The sequence below is a fragment of the Chlorocebus sabaeus genome, chromosome 20 (genome assembly GCF_047675955.1).
Source record: "Chlorocebus sabaeus isolate Y175 chromosome 20, mChlSab1.0.hap1, whole genome shotgun sequence".
NCBI classification, from domain to species: domain Eukaryota; kingdom Metazoa; phylum Chordata; class Mammalia; order Primates; family Cercopithecidae; genus Chlorocebus; species Chlorocebus sabaeus.
This window is the reverse complement of record NC_132923.1, coordinates 61,286,947-61,310,721: the sequence shown is the minus strand read 5'-3', so window position 1 is coordinate 61,310,721 and position 23,775 is coordinate 61,286,947. Positions and strand designations below refer to the sequence as shown.

The following is a 23,775-nucleotide window of genomic DNA, read 5'->3' as shown; positions in this document are numbered from 1 at the left end:
TGGTAGCAATACTTTGCTTTAAGCTCACATAAACCAATCTAAACTATAATGTAGCTGAAGTATAACATTGCCTTGGTAATTCTATATTAAATTCACCTAACCCTTTGTAACACGCTTCTAAATTTCTATCTGTGAATAATAATGGAAAAAAACACCATTTATTGAGCATATATGTACTACTTCTCAGGCACTGTGCCAATTTAATCCTTACCTCAGTCTGTGAGATAATTATTATTATTCTCTTTTATGGATGAGCAAACAAATCTAAAATTCTAAAACAATCTGCTATAGGCGTGAGTATGTTAATAATGCTGTATGTATGCGTAAGAGAAAATGTTCTCTAAGTCTGTCATTCTCCAGTTTTCATACTTAAGAAACAAGAAGCAATCCACGGTCAAAGGGCAGAGGCTCTGGACACAGAATTCCCTGTAACGTGTTCACAGGATCAGATAAATGTCCCTGTCAGTGACTGTCCATATAGTACAATGTATTTGCAGCCTTGAGGAACATGTGTAGATTCAAACATATTCCTGGTTCCTCTTTTAAGAATCTTGTTAGACAGACCTTTAGATCTTGTTTTTAATAACTCAATCTTTTTTATATACTCAACCCAAGATCGAAGCTGCTGCTTCATTTGAAGCTGTATATTCTGTATTTTCCACTTTAATTTGTACTTATGCCACATTTTACTTTTTTTTCATCACAAGAGAGAGATTTACCTTCACAAAGGAATACAATTTGCCCTTAAGGAAATGGTATTCATTTTCAGTAAACATTTGGTAAGTAACTACTTTTTCAAAAGTCAAACACTAAGTCTGAAGAAGGTAAAAAGATGGATAAGACCTAACCTGTGCCTGTAAGGGGCTTAAAATCTAACTGTGGGGACAGAAATTGAATCAGGGCTAAGTTTGAAGTAAAGCCTCACACTCCCTCTCCAAAGAACAATTTCTGACACAGTGTTGTTTCTCTACGGAGCAAGTTCTAACTTTGTCTCAATATGAGAAAGGAGGCTAAACAATAATCATCTAGGATAAACTGTGAAAACTCAAAGATTCTGGTTCTACCAATAACTCTTAGGGAGATGGGGCAATGCAGGAGAAAGGGAACAGTTTCAGCATTGACATGAGGGTGCCTGAGGATGTTCCTTTACAAACCACATACCAACAGCTTGCCATGTTCCCAAGAATCACTCCTATAGGGAGTCCAGGTATAGAAAGGAAGATGTCATGCACCTCAGAATCTTGAGACAGGCAAAGACTGAGAACCACAAGGTCTAACATGCTGTAGTTTTTCAGGTGCAGCCTCCAATGACAACATAGTATATATTCATTTTTCTATTCGTCCTTATTTAATATTAAACAAAGAAAAATATTTGGCACAAAAGTCTGGATCAAGAGGAACTTAATTCAAGTAGGTGTTTACCTGTGTCATTCATTGAGATAAAAGGCTGTTTCTTCAGAAGTAGGCCTGAATCACTGCAAACTTGAGTTGCTTAGAAAATAGTCTGTGATAAAAACAAGTATGAAGATAGTTATCTAAAGCAAATTATTTTTACTCATTAACAACTAACCTTTTGGGAATGCTCTCATAACATACCCTCCCCCAAAACTCACAGAATTCACCTAATTCTCTCCTACACATAAAATACTGCAGATATTTTCACTCTTTGGAGAAGCAGCCTTTCTCCCCTTTTTACTGAAATGAAATTCTTAGTGCCACAACTCCCTAATTCTATTTCAGTCCTTATATTTATCATTTACATTTATGTTTTATGTTTTGCTGCCACATTGATTACCAAATGGTGGTGGATGATATTTTTGTTTTGAGTTTAGCATTTTCTTTCTGTTTTAATTGGGGGGGGGGGGATGAAATGGCATTATATGGCATTTTAAATTACATGGCATATCACTCTATAAAAATTTAAGTTAAAGAAAATCATTTTTCCAAATTAAGAGGAAAAGTTACTCAATTTTACCACATAGAAACCACTGCTAAAATTTTGGTATTTTTCCTTGCAGTATTTTTTCTATGTATGTTTTTTAACTTTTCACTTTGAAATAATTTCAGACTTACAGAAAAGCTGCAGAAATAGGACAGAGAGTTGCCCTTCACCCAGCTTCTACTATTAAAATGTTAATGACTTCCGTAACCATAGTAGAGTTATCTAGATCTTCTATGTATATTTGGACAAGGTTGAATTTATATTTTTTGTTCATTGCTTTTTTTTTGCATATAATATGATAGCATAAGCATTCATATTAAGTTCTTCAAAAATATTTTAATGTCCAAGTAATGTCATACTACATAAATGCATATTTTAATTATTTCCATACTGTTGGATATTGAGATTGTTTGTGATTTTTTTCTATTATTAAAAACTCTCAACATGTTAACATTTTTTTAAGTATCTACTAATTTTATGGGTCAAAAGGTAGTCTTTTATTTTAAATTTCTTTTTTGTAGTTATTACTGAAGGTGAACATTTTAAATGCTTATGGTTTTTTTTCATCTTTTGTAAACTGTTTATTCAAGCCCGTTTCCATGTACTGATTGGTGTTTGGATGTATTACTTACAAATTTATGCAAAACTTACATATTTAAGATTAAGCTTTTGACTCAAAGATTACAAAGTATTTTATTGTTTTGTATTCGCCTTTTGATTATTTTGTTTTTATTTCAATAATCCAAAATAATTTTGCTGACTGAAAACAACATATCTTTTTTATAGTTGTAATGTGTAATTAAATAACATTTTTATAAAGTAAAACTTTCTTCCATTCTTCAACTCAGTATTTCTCAAACTAAGACCTGTCGACCACTAGTTAGCTGAACATGTGACTCCTGGGAATTATGGGAATTTCTTTCCTTTAAAAAGAGTCTATACATTATTCATGTTTGAAAATTACTGCAAAAGGTAAAAAGGTCAAAGGAGGAATTCCATGTTTAATAAGATGCCATACATACACAATAAAAACAGTTTATCAAAGGATCAGTTAGTATTGCATGTTTTCCAGTGTTTATTATTTTATACTATTTTAATGTCTTGTAAATATTCACAACTTAACTGACAACTAATTTCTTTTGTGTTGTTACAAATTGAACATCAAAAACCTGTATGTCAACTGCCATTTTCAACTCTTATGTCAACTGCCTCTGCTCCCTTTGCCTGGAATACTCTTTCACTCCATTCCTCCACTCCAATCAAGTGGAAAACTTGTGTGCTTCATTGTCATTCCTCTCCACCAAACCATCCTGCAAAATTGTCTGAATTGTTGTATTCTCTGCTAATTTTTTTTCTACATGTTTACTTTCACTGCTGCATCATCCTGGTATTTTGTTATGTAGCTGTTGCCCCTCACAACTGTCAGAGACTGTTCTCTGTATTAAATTCCCATCACTCTAATTCCAGTGGGGCTAGAAAAGTTCCTTTCTCTCTCTATATATATATATGTACATATAAAATATATATATATAAATACATATATATTACATATATATAATTGGAACTTCATTAATGTTTATAAAATGAATTATCCATATATGGTAGCAATCATCTGGGAGAGTTCTAAGAAGCGCAACCTTGTTTTCTAAATTATACTGACAAATAATACTGCAAGTTCATCTTCCAGCTCTGCAGTCAGTTGTTTCATGGGATCCATGCTTCATTCTGGCAATGTCAAATGCTTTCTATTCTGTGATGAGTGACTGAAGCCAAAGATAATATCTTTGCTCAGGGAGCTGATTAATAATCACTCTTTTTAAAGACTTTTTATATTAAAATAATTTCAAACATACAGAAGAGTTGGAAAATGCTATGGTTTGAAAGTTTTCCTCTCTCAAACTTAGGGTGAAATTTAATTGCCATTGTAACAATATTAAGAAGTGAGATCTTTAAGAGGTGATTAGGCCATGAGGGCTCTGACCTTATGAATGAATTAATGCTGTTATCAAGGGAGTCACTTGCTTATAAAAGGATAAGTTTGGCCCTATTTGTTGCTTACTTTCTCCCCCTCTCTTTGCCCTTCCACCATGTGATGCCTTCTGCCATTATGATGCAGCAGGAAGGTCCTCACCAAATGCAGCCTCTCAATCTTAGACTTCCCAGCCTTTACAACTATGAGCCACTATGTTTCTGTTTATTGTAAATTATCCAATCTGTGGTATTCTGTTACAGCAGCACAAAACAGACTGACAGAAGAATAAAACAAAGAACTGCTGTATACTTAACCATATTCCTCAGTTGTTAACATTTTGCCACTTTTGATTTCTCTTTCTGTGTGTGTGTGCATACACGCACACAACAAAATACTTTTGCTGAACCATTTAAGAGTTACTTGCAGAATTACGTACCTTTATCCCTAAATACTTCAGTGTTCATTTCCTGGGAAAAAATGTTCTCATAAATAACCACAGTACATTTATCAAATCCAGGAATTTAACATTTATGCAATACTCTTATCTAATATATAGCCTATATTTATTTTCCTCTAATTGTCCCAATAATGTCCTTTACAGAATTTTTTTCTCTGATCCAGATTCAAGATCACACATTACATGTAGTTGGCATGTCTGTTAGTCTCCTTCATCTGGTACACTTCACATTTTGTTTTTCATGACATTGAAATTATTCAGAAGTACCATGGGTTTTTTTTTTATACTTTAAGTTCTGGGATACATGTGCAGTTTTGTTACATAGGTACACACGTGCCACGGTGGTTTGCTGCACCCATCAACCTGTCATCTACATTAGCTATTTCTCCTAATGCTATCCCTCCTCTAGCCCCCGACTCCCTAACAGGCCCTGGTATATGATGTTCCACTCCCTGTGTCCATGTGTTCTCATTGTTCAACTCCCACTTATGAGTGAGAACATTCAGTGTTTGGTTTTCTGTTCTTGTGATAGTTTGCTGAGAATGATGGTTTCCAGTTTCATCTATGTCCCTGCAAAGGACATGAACTCATCCTTTTTTTATGGCTGCATAGTATTCCATGGTGTATATGTGACACATTTCCTTTATCCAGTCTATCATTGATGGACATTTGGGTTGGTTCCAAGTCTTTGCTATTGTGAATAGTGCCTCAATAAACATACATGTTCATGTGTCTTTATAGTAGAATGACTTATAAACCTTTGTGTGTACACCCAGTCATGGGATTGCTGGGTCAAATGGTATTTCTAGCTCTAGATAACCAAGGGATTATTTAAAAGAATGTCCCTTTGGTTCTGTCTGATGTTTCCACTTGGTTAGATTCAGATTATGCTTTTTCAGCAGAAATACTGCATAAACAATGTTGTACATCTCTCAGTATAACATTTCAGGAATCATATCTCAATTTATTTCATCATTGGTGATGTTAACTTTGACTACTCAATAAGGTGGCATTGGTCAGGCTTTTCCACTTTTCATTTTGTAATTAGTAAGTAACCTCCGGGGAGATACTTTGATGATATGTGAAAATCCTGTTCCTCTTCAAACCTTTAGCTTATTAATTATTCTTCTGAATAAATCACTTTGTAATGATTGCAAAATGGTGATTTTCTACCTTTACTATTTCTTCTATATTTATTGATTAATCAACCATTCTTTTTTCTTTTCTTTTCTTTTTTTTTTTTTTCGAGATAGGGTCTTGTTGTGTCACCCAGGCTGCTGGATTGCAGTAGCGCAAGCATGGTTCACTGAAACCTCTGAGCAAACTTTCCACTCAATGGATGCCAAAACCATTGCACCCAGATTAGCCAGAGAAAAGAGCAGATCTCTCAATGGAAATTTTAAATAAGTGGGACTGAGATCCTGAAGCATTTCTTCAAAGAATTGTAACAGGAGATGAAACTTAGTTATGATTCTAAAGACAAACCACAATTAAAGTAATGGCTACCAAGAGGTGGAAGTGGTCCAGTCAAAGCAAAAGTGTACTGGTCAAGACAAAAGGTCATGGCAATGGTTTTTAGGGATGCTCAAGGCATTTTGCTTGTTGACTCTCTGTTGGACCAAAGAACAATAACATATACTTATTATGAGAATGTTTTTGAGAAAGCAAGCCAAAGCTTTAGCAAAAACAAACAAACAAAAAAACACCCGGGTAAGCTTCATCAGTCTTTCTCCACTATAAAAATGCACCTGCTCATTCCTCTTAAGAAACAAGGGCAATTTTGCAAGAGTTTCAATGGGAAGTCATTAGACATCCACCTTACAGTCCTGATTTGGTGCCTTCTAACTTCTTTTTGTTTCTTAGTCTTAAAAAATGTATAAAAGAAACCCATTTTTCTTCAGTTAATAGTCTAAAGACTGTGTTGACTGAATTAAATTCCCAGAACCCTCAGTTTTTTAGGGATAGGCTACGTGGCTGGTATCATCACAAGTGTCTTGAATTTGATGGAGCTTATGTTTAAAAATTGACTTTATACTTTTTAATATTTTATTTCCATTCTCCAAATAAAAATTTATTTTCATAAAATCCAGATTCTGCACAATATTTTTCCATGAACTTTTCGAAGTCTCCTCACATCTCTAGTTTTAGACAGACCAAGTCTCATTTTTATTATGTTGCATTACACAGTGGAGATTAAGGAGGACTTAGTCTAATCTTTTAATTTAGAGACCATTTCCTTCTATTCAACTAGTTCAATTCTGTGTTTAGACAAGAATCAAAATAAAATCCTCAGAAAATGGATTGATCTAATAGTTTCAGTGAAAAAATACTTTAGATGTTAACGTTATGAAATTTAATGATCTTTTAACTTATAAAATTTAATGATCTTTAAACATGTGTTTACCATTAAGCAACCACTATGCTAAATAATAATTTAGGCCATTTTGCTACTAAATATTACTAATTTTTTTTTTATTTCTGAATCTCTGTCTCTAGACAGCAGATTAAGAGGTATTGGTCCCAAATACGTGGTTTTCCCAAGTCAAATAACCATGTCAATAAATGCCATTCTGTCTAAAAGGGGCTAAAAAGGACTCAAAGACTACACATAACACATCTCGTGTCTGTGAAGACTGTTTACTAATGAGATCATCAAGGAACAGCCAACATCAATTGTTTAGAGTGAAAATTTGCAACTCGGAAACTGTGGCATAGAGGCTCATAGATTTTCATAGCTGGAAAGGATCTTGGTGGTCATATTCAGCCCAAAGCTCCCACTTTGTAGATAAAGATATTGAGACAAAGAGACATGACATAATTTGACCACAGTCAATTAATGTCAAAGTAAATAAGGATAAAATATTAATTGAGACAAACAGGAGGTTGATCATCTGAAGAGCCTAAGTTCATTAGTGTTTCTATAACACAATTTAGGGTTTGTCAAGTCCAGTTTAGTTTCCCATCCCTTCCATCCTTCCTATCCCAAAAGCTATGGCTATAATCTCAGTCCCAGCCAGGTTTCTGGAAACAATTCTCATTGTAGACAGATGAGATTTAAAGAAATCTAGTCAACATCTCCAGAACTGATATCAAATTAAACGTGTTCTTTTTTTTCCCTAAGCTCTGATTTTCTTTCCAGAGGTTTTGCTTTGACTCCTTGACCAAATTCCCTTCTTGAATACAGTTTGGGTAACTAGACCCTGAGACTGGCATTGTTCTCTGTTCTTGAGTTCCAGTCTTGAATATGTGCCTAGTAAAATACTAAGACTAGGACTGTATGTACATTGTTATCGCCAAGCTCTGCTTCTTCCTACAGAGATAAAAGTTAACCACAATTCCCAGATCAATTGGACTGCTCCATCATTTAATGATGCAGTTGCCTAGATCTTTAAATATTCATGAAACTAAAAATTCTCCACCGCCCCACTCTTCCTTCTTCTTAGTACACCTCTATCACTATGTATTGGATTACTCTATCTCATTTCCAATACCTGTGACCTTTCTCATTTTATTCATTTATTCAACAAATATTTGTGGAGTGTCTCTTGTATGTCAAGTATTGTGCTAAGCAGAGGTGCAGATGGTAGCGATGAGAAAAAGTTACACTTTAATTCCTGACCTTAAGGGATTTACAGTCTTGTGACGGCAACAGATTGTAAATGGTTCACACACAAAAAAACATGTACTTACAAGGTGAGAAAAGCATTAGGAAGGAAACATACAATTACCCAGTTTAGTCAGGGAAAAGTTTTCTGGAAAAGTAACATTTTGTCTGGAGATTTGAAGGATAAAAATGAACTAACTTGCAAAGCACTGGAAAAAGTATTTCAGACCAGGAACTAGCAGCTGTGAACACCCTATAAAGGCTTGGGAAATTGGGGAAACTAAATAGAGACCAGTATGGCTGGAATATATTGACAGGAGAGGAAAGCTGATTAAATGAGAAAAGAGAGGCAGATTATACAAACACTTGTGGGCCACGGGAAAGCATTTTAATTACAATATAATTGTAATGAGAAGTCATGTTTTTAAGTGAAGAAAAAACATACTTTTCATTTTTAAAAGATTATTCTGCTGAGTTGAAAACAGGCATTCAAACAAAGACATGTACACAAATGTTCATAGCAACATTTTTCATAATAACCAAAAAGTGAAAACAACCCAAATGTCTGTCAACTGATGAATGGATAAACAAAATGCTTAATAACCATGTAATGAAAAATTATTTGGCCATAAAAAGGAATGAAGTACATGCTACATCATGGGTTAACCTTGAAAACAGGCTAAGTGAAAGAAGCCAGACACAAAAGGCCAGGAATACATGATTCCATTTAAATGAAATGTCCAGAATAGGCGAATTCATAGAGACAGAAATAGATTAGTGGCTTCCAGGGGCTGGGGGATGGGCATGGGGTGTGACTGCTCAATGGATGAGGGTTTCTTTGGGGGGTGATGAAAATGTCCTGCAGTTAGATACCAGTGATGCTTGCAAAACATTGTGAATGTACTGAAAGCCACTTCATTCTACACTTCTAAAATGGTAAACATGATAAATTTTACATTATGAAAAATTTATCTTGATTTAAAAAAAAAAGATTATTATTTGAATAATAGACTACTTTGCAAGAGAGAGGGGCTAGGTGCCAACGGAGTAATCTCCATACGTGGACAAGAGCAGTGACAGCAGGGACCAAGGAATGGGGAAGATCCACCGTAAATTTCACAAGATTTGATGATGTCAGTAACTGAGTCAGGGAGAAGGAAGCAGAGAGGAAGGAAGACATCCAGAATTACTCAGAAGCTTCTGACTGAAAGAAGAACATGTTTCAAGAGGAAATGAAGGGCTCAGCTTTGGACTCATTAACCTTGAGAAGCCCATGATCCAGCCTAGGGTACCCTATGCCAAGACACTTCCACATTTTAGCATATTACTTTAACTCTTCTAAACTTCACTTTTCTCATCTAGAAAATAGAAATATTAATGGTAAGATAGTTATTGTTAGAAACAAGTTAGGTAATTGATGTAAAGTTCTTAGCACAGTTCTTAACACACAGTAGACCCTCAATCACGATTAGAGATTATTGTTGTTATAATCTTTGTTTTAATTACTACACTTATTCCAGATGCTGATTCTCTGTTCCTCCTTCCAGTTTCTGCAGATGCTTAGCCCACCCAAGAGGGCTGGTTTTGAATGAAGTTTCAAGCCCTCCCAATTTGCTCCATGTTACAGCAGCTAATGAGTCCATAACCAGTCATAATCTCTGATATATAGACAGAAAGGGACCTTTCTGGCTGAAAATAACATTCAGATTCCTTAGCCAGACAAGTATATTCCTATGGTGGAGAAGGCACATTGAGCTCCAATAACTGCATGATAATTTTACTTTTAAAAGCATCCAACTCGGGGCCGGGCGCGGTGGCTCAAGCCTGTAATCCCGGCACTTTGGGAGGCCGAGACTGGCGGATCACGAGGTCAGGGGATCAAGACCATCCTGGCTAACACGGTGAAACCCCGTCTCTACTAAAAATACAAAAAAATAAGCCGGGCGAGGTGGTGGGCGCCTGTAGTCCCAGCTGCTCGGGATGCTGAGGCAGGAGAATTGCGCGAACCCGGGAGGCGGAGCTTGCAGTGAGCGGAGATCCAGCCACTGCACTCCAGCCTGGGCGACAGAGCGAGACTCCGTTTCAAAAAAAATAAAATAAAATAAAATAAAAGCATCCAACTCACTTCTAATTTTCTTGGGATCTTCCTATCCTTAATTTTATTTCCCCAAACTTTTTCTCCCACAGGGAATAAAATGTGCTCACAAGCGAACAGTAGTATTCAGTCTACTTGGCAGTTAATTTCCTCATAGAGATTTGTAAATTGATGCTCTGGTTTATAATCAGACTCTTGTAAGTTTGGTCAGAAGGGATCAATTTGCCTGGGTCTGTTAACCTCTGGGTGTCCACATAATAACCCAGTTTCTGAACCTGAAAGCTGCATATCAGAACCTGGGCAATGAAAACCCACTAAGAAGTGACACATACGCTGAAACACCAGCCTAGAAGCAGCCACTCAGACTTCACAATACAATATTGTACAGAATTGTGAATATTAAGGAGGTAATGTATATTAAAGTGCCTGACACATGTTAGACTCTCAGTCAACATTAGTTCATTTTTTATTTTTTAAATCATATGCAACTCACAAGGGAAAATAATCCAAGTTTGAAAGATTTCAGATTAACTGAAATGATCCTACTTTTTTTGTGCTCCATCTCAGTCAACCCCTAAATTTCCTTTCTCCGATGAGTTTCCTTTTTAGTGTTTTCTCATTTGGGCAGCTGCCTTTTGCAATTGGCTGTCTCCATAGTTCATCACTCAATAATGCTTAAAGAAAGTATTAGTACAAATCAAAGGTCTATCTGAGAATAATCATATATATTCTGAGGAATAATTAGCTCACAAACTCTGTGCTCTTGGGCAAGCCACTTAACCTTTCTACATGTCTATGTCTCATTAGTCAGCAAACATGCCTCACCAGCCCATCCTATACTGTCTCTTAGTGTCCCTTCCATCTCTAGTATCTATAAACTATATTCACTACTAAATCCTCAGCACTTAGCATCCATAGGTGCTATTGACATATATGTTGAACGATTGAATGTATGTATTTTAGGCCTATATTTGGTTCACAAATCTCATAAATAAGCCCAATTTTCACAATAAAGAAAATGGAAATCAGTCACTAACTTCTTTTACACAAAATTTTAAAAGTTCTAAACCTTAAAAAATATAACTGGCAAAAAAATATTAGCTAAAGTTGAAAACAGACTCTCGTATAAGCATTCTATATGCCAACCTCAACATCATTATAAAGGACGAATGAATTAATGTATCTGTTGATTGATCAAAACTTGTTGAATTTTTTAAAGCATAAATTGTATGGCTTTTTTTTTTTATTTGGGCCTTTTTTCCCACCTCTGAATATCCAGAGAGCAATGTTCACAATAACTAATTTAACAAATCTATCCTTTTGGAGTTTCTGTTGCTTTGAAGAAATGATGACACCCTTCAACACTGATTAGGATCACAGTACCTAAGAGAAGTTCTTTTATTTTTTGGTGGCATATTTACTTTCTAGAAATTATCTTTGGCTTTTTAGCTCACCTAATTTACATTTGTGACTACAAAACAATTATAAATGATAATTTTTCCATGCTTTTCACCTTTGTTAATAAACAGTTTAAAGAATAAGGGAGATATGTTTAAATTCCATTTTAATCTACCATTGCTGGCATTTAACAGAAATCAGGACACCAGTTCAAAAATTACATATCAAGTCAAGAATGGAAAACTTGAGCTTGCAGAAAAAGTTGTGTTGTCTTTTCTAACAAACCTCACGTTTTCCAAAAAAGAAGTAGACTATATTTATGATTTCTTATTTTGTTCTTCATTTGCTCATAATGACTACAGCATAAATAAAATTATGTATATTTTCTATACTACAGTTTCCCTCAGTTCAATTAGTTCAGTTTCACAAGTATTACTGACTACCTGTTGGAAGCCAGCCACTATGCTAGGTTCTAAGGAGTACAAGAGTAATAAGATATATTTTCTAACTCTCATGAAGTTCACATATTACTAAATTTTTTAATTGTTTTTTCAATATCTCAGTTGCCACAACCATTTTAATCAAATAATTTTACTTTTACAGTTTTATATTTTGAGGTTTAACATATTACTGCTTTAACATTTTTGAAAAATTACTGGTCTGAGGGAAGCTAGAAAAATTTAAATAATTACAGTGCATCATCATTCAGGTAATAATAAAAGTATTGTCTTAGCCTGTGTTCCCCAGAATACAAAGCCTAAGACACAAAAATGTAACTTAAGGTCCAGAGCTAGGGAATGGGGGAGAAAGGAGGAAAGAAAGGTATGTCGATAAAAGATTCCATGTTGAGTTGACTGGTCACCCATACAGATGGCTGGATATTCAGTCTTACAGGACACCTTAATAACCTCTTAGGGAAAGATAGTATGAAGTATTTATTCATTACTGTTGCCTCCTATTGATCAAGGGTGGTCCCCCAATAAATCAACTCCCCATCATTTCTAGGTTGCACTTGCATGAATACTGAGCAAAATCTCTGGGATGTTTTTACTGCTTCACCAACAGTAAGGAATCCTTGTGGAGTGGCAGAAGGAGGAGGAGCAAGCGGTAAATTGCACCAGCCTGAAGCAGGGAACTGTCACGTTGCTCCCCCATGAAACTGGGAAGCATTTTCATAGAAATGGTCACCACAGCCACAGCTGGGATAAGAGATGAAACCAACAAAATTTGAAGCCGTGTGTAAGAAGCATTTGATAAAAGTGCACGTAAGGCACAGAAGTAGAAATGAATAGAGAATGATTAATTCTGTCTGGAGATAAAGGGATCAGAAACTTCACAAACAATTCCTCAGAAAAATGATTAAAAGTAATTGAAGTATCAGGCCGGGTGCAGTGGCTCATGCCTGTAATCCCAGTACTTTGAGAGGACAAGGCAGGTGAATCACTTGAGGTCAGGAGTTCGAGACCAGTCTGGCCAACATGGTAAAACCCTATCTCTACAAAAATTAGCCAGGCATGGTGATGTGTGCCTGTAGTCCCAGCTACTCAGGAGACTGAAGCATGAGAATTGCTTGAACCCAGGAAATAGAGGTTTCAGTGAGCCGAGATCACATCATTCATTGCATTCCAGTCTGGGCAACAGAGTGTGACTCTGTCAAAAAAATATATATATATAATTGAAGTGTCAGATGGCAAAAGGGGATTGGTAGCCCAGACAGAAGGAATAATACATATGACACAGAGGTTTGAAACAACAAGATATATTTGAAGAAATGAAAGAAAATTAGTACCTGTATTCCTGGAGTTGAAGAGACAGTAGATGTTGTTAGAGACGTAAACAGAGCTCAAAACATAATGGATTTGATAAGCCATGTTAGGAGTTTAAATTTAGTACCAGAAAAAATAGACAGTCATTTGAGTGGTTTTAAACAAAAATATAAAATTAGGGTAAGGTGTAAATAGAATTATACTAATAAATATTATTATAGAAGTAGGAAATATGAAAAAATAAGACATTGCCTTTAAATAGATTCAGCTATGTTAAGGATACATATTATAAGCTCTAGAGTAAACACCAAAACACAATAATAAAAGGTATATCTAAGAAGCTAATAGAGAAAATAAAATGGAACACACACACACAAATTCAACCAGCTCATAAGAAGACAGAAAAAAGAAAAAAATAGAAAGACAGAATGAAAACAAATAAAGAAGTACACTTAACGCCAACATTTCAACAATTATACTAAATGTAAATGGACTAGACACTCCAATTAATAGTCAAATAAGTGCAACATGGTTGAACTTCACAGATATTGCACCACATGAAAGAAATTGGACACAAACAAGTACATGCTAAATAATGTTAATTTAAATAAAAGTTTGAATCAGACAAAACCACTTTATACTGATAGAAATCAGATCAGTGGTTGCCTGAAAAACTCATTAGTGCAAGATATTGACTTCCAAGAATGAATATTTTAGGAAGATAAAAATGTTCTATATCTTAATTGGTTTGGTGGCTATACAAATGTATATGTTTCTCGAAGTCATTGGCCTGTACACTTAGAATATGTAGGTTTTGCTATCTATAATTTATACCTAAACAAAATTGACTAGAAAAAAAGAACAAACAAACATCTCTCAAGTTCCTTACTTGAATGAACAAGTAGTGATGATGGTTAAAGTAGAGGAGAAACAGAATGTTTTGGCCTCACATTATAGGTTGTTTACATGGAGTGCCAGTTCAAAGCGAATCCATTATGCTACGGGCTGGAAGATCAAGGACAAATAAGACACAGTTCACCAATTTGAAGGGCAGTCACAAAGTCTAATGCAGAATATATGAAAACAACTTCGTTTACTACACTATGGGAAATGTTCCACTAGAGTTATGGGCAAAGTGCTGTGGAAGAGAGATACTTCATGAATAAAACATTAAAAATTCTCCATCATTAGATGAAAAACAAATATTTGTATATCCACGCAGTAGAATGTTATTCAGCAATTAAAAGAAGCAAAGTATTAAACATGTAACAACATAGATGAATCTCAAAATAATTATATTGAGTGAAAGAAGCCAGACTTATCTTCCCCCAAAAAAGTATACATTATATAATTCCATTGTATAAAACTCTAGAAAATAAAAACTCACCTATAGTGATAGAAAGCATATGAGTGATGGTGTAGCAGGAGGAGGGTATGGAGAGTGATGGGAAGGAAGGATTACAAAGAAGAATGAGGAAGTCATGAGGGGTGATGTATATAGTCATTATTTTGATTGTGATCATGATCTGAAACTTTTTCTCACTCCTCTTCCTCCAAGCAAAATTAGTCACATTCTATTTTGTTCTACTGTGTCCTATGTTTGTTTCATGGGTAATATATATGTCAAAACTTATTAAACTAATCTAAATATGTGCAGTTTACTGTAGCCAATTATACCTCAACAAAACTATCTTGAAAACACTGTAAACAATCTTGGATGATATATCATGTTATGGCTGCACTGAGTAGCATATGATCTACATTAAAACCTAAATTTCTATCATTAAATATAATAAAGAAAATATTCGAGTTGAAATAATGATACTGGCAAGCCCTGACTGAGTGTTTACTCTGAGCCAGGCACTTTGTTAAGTCACTCACTTGCATCTTTTCATCCCTGCACCAACCCAATGAAGTAGGTAGTATTAACATTTTCAAATAATGAATGAGGAAACTGAGGACATGGAGTTAGAAGTGTGTTCACCTGTGAGTAACAGAAAAACCAACCTCAGGGACATAAACAAATAATGGCTGTTATGCTTCAAAAAGTAAAAAAGGGGACTGGAGATAGGCAATTCTGGTTTGTTTTATCTGCTAAGTCATTTGGACAAGGACAGGTAGGCTGTTTTTTTGCTGTCCCCACGCTCATGCACAGTGCAACACTTGCCTCATAGTTACATGATAGATGCTATATCTTCTGGAATAACAGGACTCCAGGTAAAATAAATAGAGATAGGTGATGAGTATACTAATAGCCAAGACTTCACCACTACACGATATATACAAAAAAAGTGAAGAGAAAGAAGACAAAAGGGTCATACTGGCTGAATCTCCTAGCTTCCTCGGGGGTTTCACCCAGCAGGCTTTTGCCTATTTGTCATTGGTCAGAACTGTGTCACATGGTCACCCCTAACTGGATGATGGTTAGGGAGAAGGTGTTGTAGATAGAAGCCAGAGTAGCAAATTAGTCATTTCTGCCATTGCTACTAAGAGATGGAGTCAGAATTTGGTCTAGACTTATTCCCCAGGCCTGTGCTATTAACTATAATATTATACGAATAAAGCGATCCATAAATTCTCCCCAAAGTCATCTTAATATGCCAAGCAAAAAGAAAAAATTTCATACTGAGAAACACGGATTTGACACAGGGTAAGTGCACAGGGAGCATGTAGATGACTTTTTAAAGTAGCATTATTTTATTATCTAATGTAGGCAAAATTGAAAATGTGGGAGAGAAAGGAAGGAGTGAATACAGGGAAGAAAGTTGGGCAATGGTGACCTATAACTTAATTTCACATATTTTTATTTAATAGCTTTGTCTCTTCTGTGGTCTTGTGATACAGCACCAGTTCCTGAATGTCTCATCGAGAAAGTTTCTCTGGTTCTTTGTCAGGGTAATTTTCCACATTCTATAAGTGTTATCTGGGTATAAACAGGAGGCTAGGTAGTTTTTAAAACAGAAAACAAATATTATATGGTTCATATTTAGAAGACATAAATATTTTCAAAGCACTTGCTATTCAAGTCATTTTCCCTATGAGATTAAGCCTATACACATTTACACTGTAGTATACTTAGCGTCTGTCCAGTATTTTGGTCAATTAGAATTTATGCAATTTATTTGCTCAATGATCCAGTAGATAGAAAAAAGCATTTTGTCAAGTATAAAATATTATATGAGTGCTAATGGCTATTTATGACTCTATTAGAATATAATTTTTGGTCAGTGAGTTGAATATTGGTTAAGAATCCACTTTTTCAATCTAAATTATTAAAGATTCATTGTATATTAGCACATTCCAAAAACATATGGATAAATCCACAGCCATTTATTGAGCACATATTATCAGTCACACATTGTACTGGGTTCAGAAATAAAGCATAGTAACTGTAGTAAAAATAAATCATAATCTAATGATGACAATTTGATAACTGCTATAGTAAATTTATGTAATTGGCACAACAAATGTCCTTCTGATTTCTCTTCCCTCTACATTTTTTACTTTTATTTTATCTTTGGATGTAACTGCAAGGTAGTTGATTAAAATGATAAAGTAATAGCAAGAACACTGTAGAGTTTACACCTGAGAGATTTAGAAACATACTCTCTAAATTTTTTATTATTTGATAAAATGTAAAACAAATTTACAAATTACTTGCTAGGGCAAAACATTGCCAAAGATCAAGTGTGTTGGTTATGGAGACGTGTCAATAATCTTCTGCTGGAGATTCAAACTGCAGCCTAGAAACGAGCACAGCCATCACGCTGTACTAAAACGGACAGAAGTGAGTTTTCAAGCACAGTTCACTGCTTTTTGTCATCTACATGCATAGCAAGTACACACCGCTGATTTGCTATTCCACTCAGAGAAGAGGAAAAACTTCACACTACCTTAATATGGCTGTAGGTTGGTTAGCTGCTTTTTAAAAAGAAAAAGTTTAAAGATCATATTCAAGAAAATCCCCAAACCTTTATATAGAACTACAGGATATGAAGATGCAACATTTTCTTTATCATCAACGATTTTGTGAAATCTTGATGTAGGCCTGAGACTTCAATATTGAGTCATTATTATAAAAACAAGACTTTCTGATCTGAGAAAAACATATTTATGTAGAATTAAACTCATTCCAGGAGAAGGAAAGTGCAGAGTGATCTTGGTCACACATTCTTTTCCTCTGAATCAAAACAGGTAAAATAACTTATTATTATAATTATCAAATAAAAGTCATAAGCTCACTGATGAGACTCAAACAAGATTCCAAAAGGTCTCAAGACAGTAACCAACACTAAGCGCTTATTGACCATCTGCCACATGTCAGGCACTGTGGTAGAAGTGCGGCTATTGACTCGCTCACAAGAAGCCTGTTATGTACTAAGAAAAGTCTTATCAACATGAAACCATGAAACAATAAGAGTATATATTCTTAAAGTGTTAAACAGAAATGTATGAACTATTAGAAACTACAGTTTTATATCTATATATTATACACATATGGAAACTATATATATGTAATTGTTTATAAGTACTTTATATATATGTACTTTATATATATAAACAATTCCTAATAAGTACTCATTGTCTGGCTCAGTCAAGCGTAATAGGAAATCATGATGAGCAGAAAAAGAAAAAGAAGCAGAACTGGAATAGGGTGTTAAATGATTTACAGAATACAAATAAGAGGAAAGCAGAACAGACTAAAAGCTAGGAACTGCACAAGCAAAAGCACAGATCTGGAAATGCACAATGACTGAGGGAATTGGCTGGGACATAAAAAGGAAAGCTCTGGCTATCATGGTCGGTTAGCACCAAACATTGGATCTGATAATATTGGTTAGTTCACTTGGGAGCACTGAGTAGTATATTGAGAACTTTGCATTTCACCTAGTGGGCAATGGGCACAGGCAGTATCTGAACTGGGATGACATTTGATTCAAGGTTTTTATATGCATTGTTCATAGTACAAAGTATATGCTTCTTGCATACACATTCAAATGCTTATCATATGACATCAAAAGCATAAGCAACAAAAGAAAAACTCTATAATTTGGACTTTACCAAAATTTTTTAAATTTTGTGCTCCAAATGATACAATCAGAAAAGTGAAAAGACAATCCACAGAACGTGAGAAAATATTTGCAAGCCACATATCTACTAAGAGACTTGTATCCAGAATATGTAAAGAAGTTTATAACTTGTCAATAAAAAAGACAAATAGCCAAATAAAACATGGGCAAAGGATTTGAAGAGACATTTATCCAAAGAATATGTACACATGACCAATGGTACATGCAAAGACGTTTACCATTAGTCATTGGAGAAATGCAAGTCAAAAACCACACTGAGATATCACTTTATAGCCACTGGAATGGCTATAATTAAAAAGATTTAGGCAGTAACAACTGTTGGTGAGGATGTGAAGAAACTGGAACCCTCCTACATTGCTGATAGGAATGTAAAATGATTCAGACATTTTGGAAAGCCGTTTGACAGTTTCTCAAAAAGGTAGAGCTACCATATGATACAACAATTCCACTCCTAGGTATATACCCAAGAGAAATGAAAATATATACCCAAAGAAAAATGTGTACAAATGTTTATAGCTACATTAACAATAGATGTACTGTGGAAATAACCCGATGGCCATCAAGTAATGAATGAAAAACAAAATGTGGTATATTTTCATACAATGGAATAATATTTAGCCACTAGAAGTCTGAATAAAGTTTCCAAAATAGGCAAACCTATAGAGACAGAAAGTAAACAAGTGGTTGTCTAGGATTGGCAGGAGGTTGGAGGAATGGAGAGCGACTGCTAATCAGTTTTGGGTTTCTTTTAGGGGAGACAAAATCTTCTAAAATTATATTTTGGTGATAGTTGCACAACTCTGTGAATATCATAAAAAAATGAAATTGGACACTTTAAATAGTTGACTGGTATCACATGTGAATTATATAAAGCAGTTTTTACAAAAGTACACTTTAAAAATTGCCTGGGTTCTAATTGTCCCAGTAAAGTTTTGTCTACAGCAGATTTGGTCCTTTGCCTCCCTGTGCCCCAAGACTCAGTCAATACCTCCAGAGATGGAAGAAGCTCAGTTTCTACTAACTGAAACAGGCTTGTCCCTGAAAAAGATGTTTGTTAATCACCTATTATGAATCACCTATTATATCTGCAAATGGGTTAACATTTTACTCAGATTTCTAATTTAGTTACCTTTTAAAGGTATGTTTTCAGTAAATACCAATAAATACATTAACTATGTTGATAACAAATTAGGTACCCCACGCTATTTAGCTACATGTGGTGTAAAAGCCCTAATAGAAAGGTTAAAAACTACCTCTGATTAAAACTACTTCTCGCAAAGACTCCCATTTACGTGTCCACAGGGTAATTCAACACTTTGCCAGCTATTTAGTTGTGGCTTCTTAGAGGAAACAAGATGTCAGTCTCTATTTTCATGGATCACTTTTATCTGAAATTTTTTCTCTGCATGATCCAAATTTACTAGAATCATAATCTGTCCTTTGTAATATGTTAAAAAGTGGAGAAATCAATTATGTGTAATTATACATGGAGTCTCCCAGTATACTTTCAGAGCTTATTATTAGTAAATTTCTTGACAAAAGAAGGACAAGAATAGAAATATTTCATTACAAAGAAACTAGGATAAGGCAGTTGCTTTTTCAAATTACTCTTACCCTGACTTTTATTATATAGTATTTAATACCCACGGGCATACTTTACATACATGTCATTTTACTTTTATTCTTGTCTGTCTCTTCGCAGACGAGTATAAGTACTATGAGGAAAGGAATTTTGGTATTTTTCACTCCTATGTCACCAACACCTATGACATTCAATTCTGTAGGTGCTCAATATTTCAATATTAAAGGTATTCAATAAATATTTAATGAATTTAGCATTTGGGAAGCATTGGAAGAGTCCCACAATTGCTGACTGAATAAAATTAAAAGTAAAATAAAGTGCTTTTACATTTTAACTGTTTTATCTCACAAAATCTCTCCAATATCCTGATAACCCTGTCTCTACTGTTTGCAGAATAAGAGTTGGCATTTTCAACATGGTGATGAAAAATGTTTGAGGTTATCATTCACTGTTACTTTAAATTCATTGCGTATTATTTTTGTAATTTAACACAGAGTGATAGTTATCTGATTTGCATTGGAATAAGCAAAATGAGAAAATTTTATTTGAAGATGCAGTTGTACTTCTTATCAAGCCATCATTAATGTAATATTTTTGTTGTAAGAACACAATTTAGGGAGGGAGGGAGGAAGAGAAGAAAAGATAACTACTGGGTTCTGGGTTTAATACTTTGGTGATAAAGTAATATGTACAAAAAAAAATCCTGTGACACATGTATACTTATGTAATAAACCTTTGCATGTATCTCCAAACCTAAAATAAAAGTTAAAAAATAAATTCAAAAAATTAAAAAAAACACAATTTTAGAATATTTTGATAAAATTTTGATGAACTCCTCCTTGGAGGTAGTCATATAAGAAATACTAGTATTTCTCACATTTTTTATTATTCTCATTTTTTTCTACCCCAGATCCATCAGCACTCCTCTACGGAAACTGTTTTTAATTCTTAGATGTCTTTCATTTCGTTTTTAGAAATAAACTTCAAAATTATATCACCATGTTTTCTATAATTTTAATTTCTTATTATTTTTATAAATCAAGATTTTAAAGAAATCGCTAAGATAATATAAGTTTTAGGCCAGGTGCAGTGGTTTACACCTGTAATCATACCGCTTTGGGAGGGTGAGGCAGGCAGATTGTTTGAGCCCAGGAATTCAAGGTCAGCCTGGGCAACATGGAAAACCCCTATCTCTATAAAAGTTACCAAAATTAGCTGAGTATGGTGGCCTGCACCTGTACTCCTAGCTACTCAGGGGGCTTAAACCCGGAAATGGAGGCTGCAGTGAGCCGTGATGGCTCCACCACACTTCAGCCTGGGTAACAGAGTGAGACGACTCTGTCACACACAAAAATTATAATTTTTGTCTCTTAAGTCTTGTGAAATTTTTCCTTAATCTTTACCTTATGCCAATTCAGGATCTGTATCCTCTCACAGTCTCTCTTTCAAATGGGTTGACCACTCATCTTTCTTAGTGGTCTATCATTTTTTCTCCTATACTTTGTTCTAGCTGTCATGATACCATAGTAATCCTCAATATGTGAAACAACTCAAGAAACAGTTCAAGGAAAAACACTGACATTTTTACAAAAACACTAGTATATTACACTTCAAAAATTTTTGTCTGTTTGGGATTAGTTTGTGTTTCTTTCAGCTACTGAAATCTCTCTTAATTTTTCTCTTTGATAGGCAATCATTAGATTCCGTGGATTTTAAATATAGATTACATATATCTTAATATCATCATAGTGCAGTTTTATACAAGAACACTTTGTAAAAGTATGGATATAAAAGAATCCCTCCTTTGGTAGGAAAATAAAAGAATTTGGGATGTAAATCGAGTTTCACGTAAAATCTCAAGAGTAGTTTTTGTGGGAAATGTAAAACTAAGTGAAGCAGTTACAGAGATTAACAGTTCAGGATCCATTTCCTTACCAACTCATTAACACTGAAGAAAAGTATCAGAAGATGAGGAAAAGATAAGGGTAGAGAGGTTTTTTTTTAAATGAGTAAACGTGTCACACCTAAACAAGAAAGGGTCTTATTCAGAAACCGTTCTGTAAAAGATGTGCTTTGTCTGCTCTACCCACTCTGCATGCCAAAATCTTGACTGAAATTTTCTACTGTATCTTCCCAATTGAGATATTAATACCATTTAGAAAAATTATTTTTACATATTATTTTTAAATGATAGTAAAAAATTTTTCAGAATGGCTAAACGAATACCTTAAAATAAATTATATAGATAGCTGGTTTTCTATACCGTTCTAGAGGAGTTTACAAGTCTCCTATAAAAGACAAGCCAGGACCACGGTCTTGGTATCAAATATAGGATAAATTGTTATATTTACAAGAGCGCATTATCCTAAACCACATAATAAGTGCAAATAACACAGTTGTTCTATTGCATTATACATTGAGGCATTTGACTCTGTCAGTTTTCATATAGGTGTCTGAAAATTACACAAAAAGCTTATGATTTCCAGCTCTGTTTTAAACCAAATCATAAGAACTGTCTTCAAAGAGTTTTATTGGAAAAGATTCATATTAGCAATAAAGAATGTAGGGTAAAAACGGAATTATACTGTTGAAATTCAAAATTTATAGCCTCTATCTAGCATGTAGGAAAAAAAGAAAAGAAAACTGGTGTATTACCCATCTCTACACATGGTGACAATTCTTGCCATCAATGACATCAAAACACATTTTCACCACTGTACAAATACACACTGGCTCCTTGTTACAAGTTGCAGTATGCTGATCAATATCAAATGGACTAGTTTGACCTGTGAGCACAAAAACTACTGTAATCTACTACGCTAAACCCAAAGAAGCAGTTTACAGGAAAACAGAATTGTTTCTTCATTGGGAGAATTAATTTCAAATTAAGCATTCTTAATTTATGTTGAGGTGACCCACTGGGGAAAAGAAAGAGCGAATTTGATTTTCAAGCCTTAACATCACTATCAAAAGTTTATCAATTTGGGTATCATGATTTTTGTGAATGAATCACCTTCCTCTCATAAGTCCTCCAAAAGGATTTTTTGCAATAGTTTTTATTAATTTTTCTACTCAGAGAAAAGCTTTGTAATTAATTTTACATAATCACCAAATAGAATGCATAATCTGACTCTTTACCTGAGAAGCTAGGACCCATGAGCCTTAATTCCACAGCTTCTGCAACCCTGATTTATTTTTTATTTTATTTTATTATTTATTTATTTATTTATTTATTTATTTATTTATTTATTTTTGAGACGGAGTCTCGCTCTGTCGCCCAGGCTGGAGTGCAGTGGAGAGATCTTGGGTCACTGCAAGCTCCGCCTCCTGGGTTCACACTATTCTCCTGCCTCAAGTCTCCAGAGTAGCGGGGACTACAGGCACACACCACGACACCCAGCTAATTTTTTGTCTTTTTGGTAGAGATGGGGTTTCACCGTGTTAGCCAGGATGGTGTCGATCTCCTGACCTCATGATCCACTCACCCCGGCCCACCAAAGTGCTAGGATTACAGGCGTGAGCCACTGCGCCTGGCCTATTTTTAATTTTATTTTTATTTTAAGTCTTGGGGTACATGTGCAGGATGTGCAGGTTTGTTACACAGGTAAACATGTGCCATGGTAGAATTTTAATATCTGCAAATGACCTAGAACCATTAATGCTGAGAATCAGAAAATATATGATTAGAAATAATCTATAAGTTGTTGACCATTACAAACATTTATCTGAAGTCTCTTTCCCAGGTTAAAATTTAATGAGGTTGACTGCCCCAAAACCATCACTATGCCAGCCTACTTTTCCCGACCATAACTGCTGAAGGAATCTTCAATCTATTTTCATCGGAATATTCTCACATTAAATTATGCTGA

General features: G+C 34.7%; 1 protein-coding gene across 11 annotated transcripts in view; it reads right to left on the bottom strand.

The window, feature by feature from the left end:
- SLC44A5 (solute carrier family 44 member 5) overlaps positions 1-23,775 on the bottom strand; it is a 550,857-nt gene that overhangs the window by 343,655 nt on the left and 183,427 nt on the right. For 2 of the 11 annotated variants that reach the window (XM_007978267.3, XM_038001842.2), the window contains exon 2: positions 1,423-1,504. The exons of the other annotated variants lie outside the window; for them this stretch is intronic. In XM_007978267.3, the coding sequence (XP_007976458.2) occupies positions 1,423-1,435 (13 nt within the window). In that variant the 5' untranslated portion in view covers positions 1,436-1,504. The remainder of the gene's footprint in view (positions 1-1,422; positions 1,505-23,775) is intronic. 11 annotated transcript variants of the gene reach the window in all.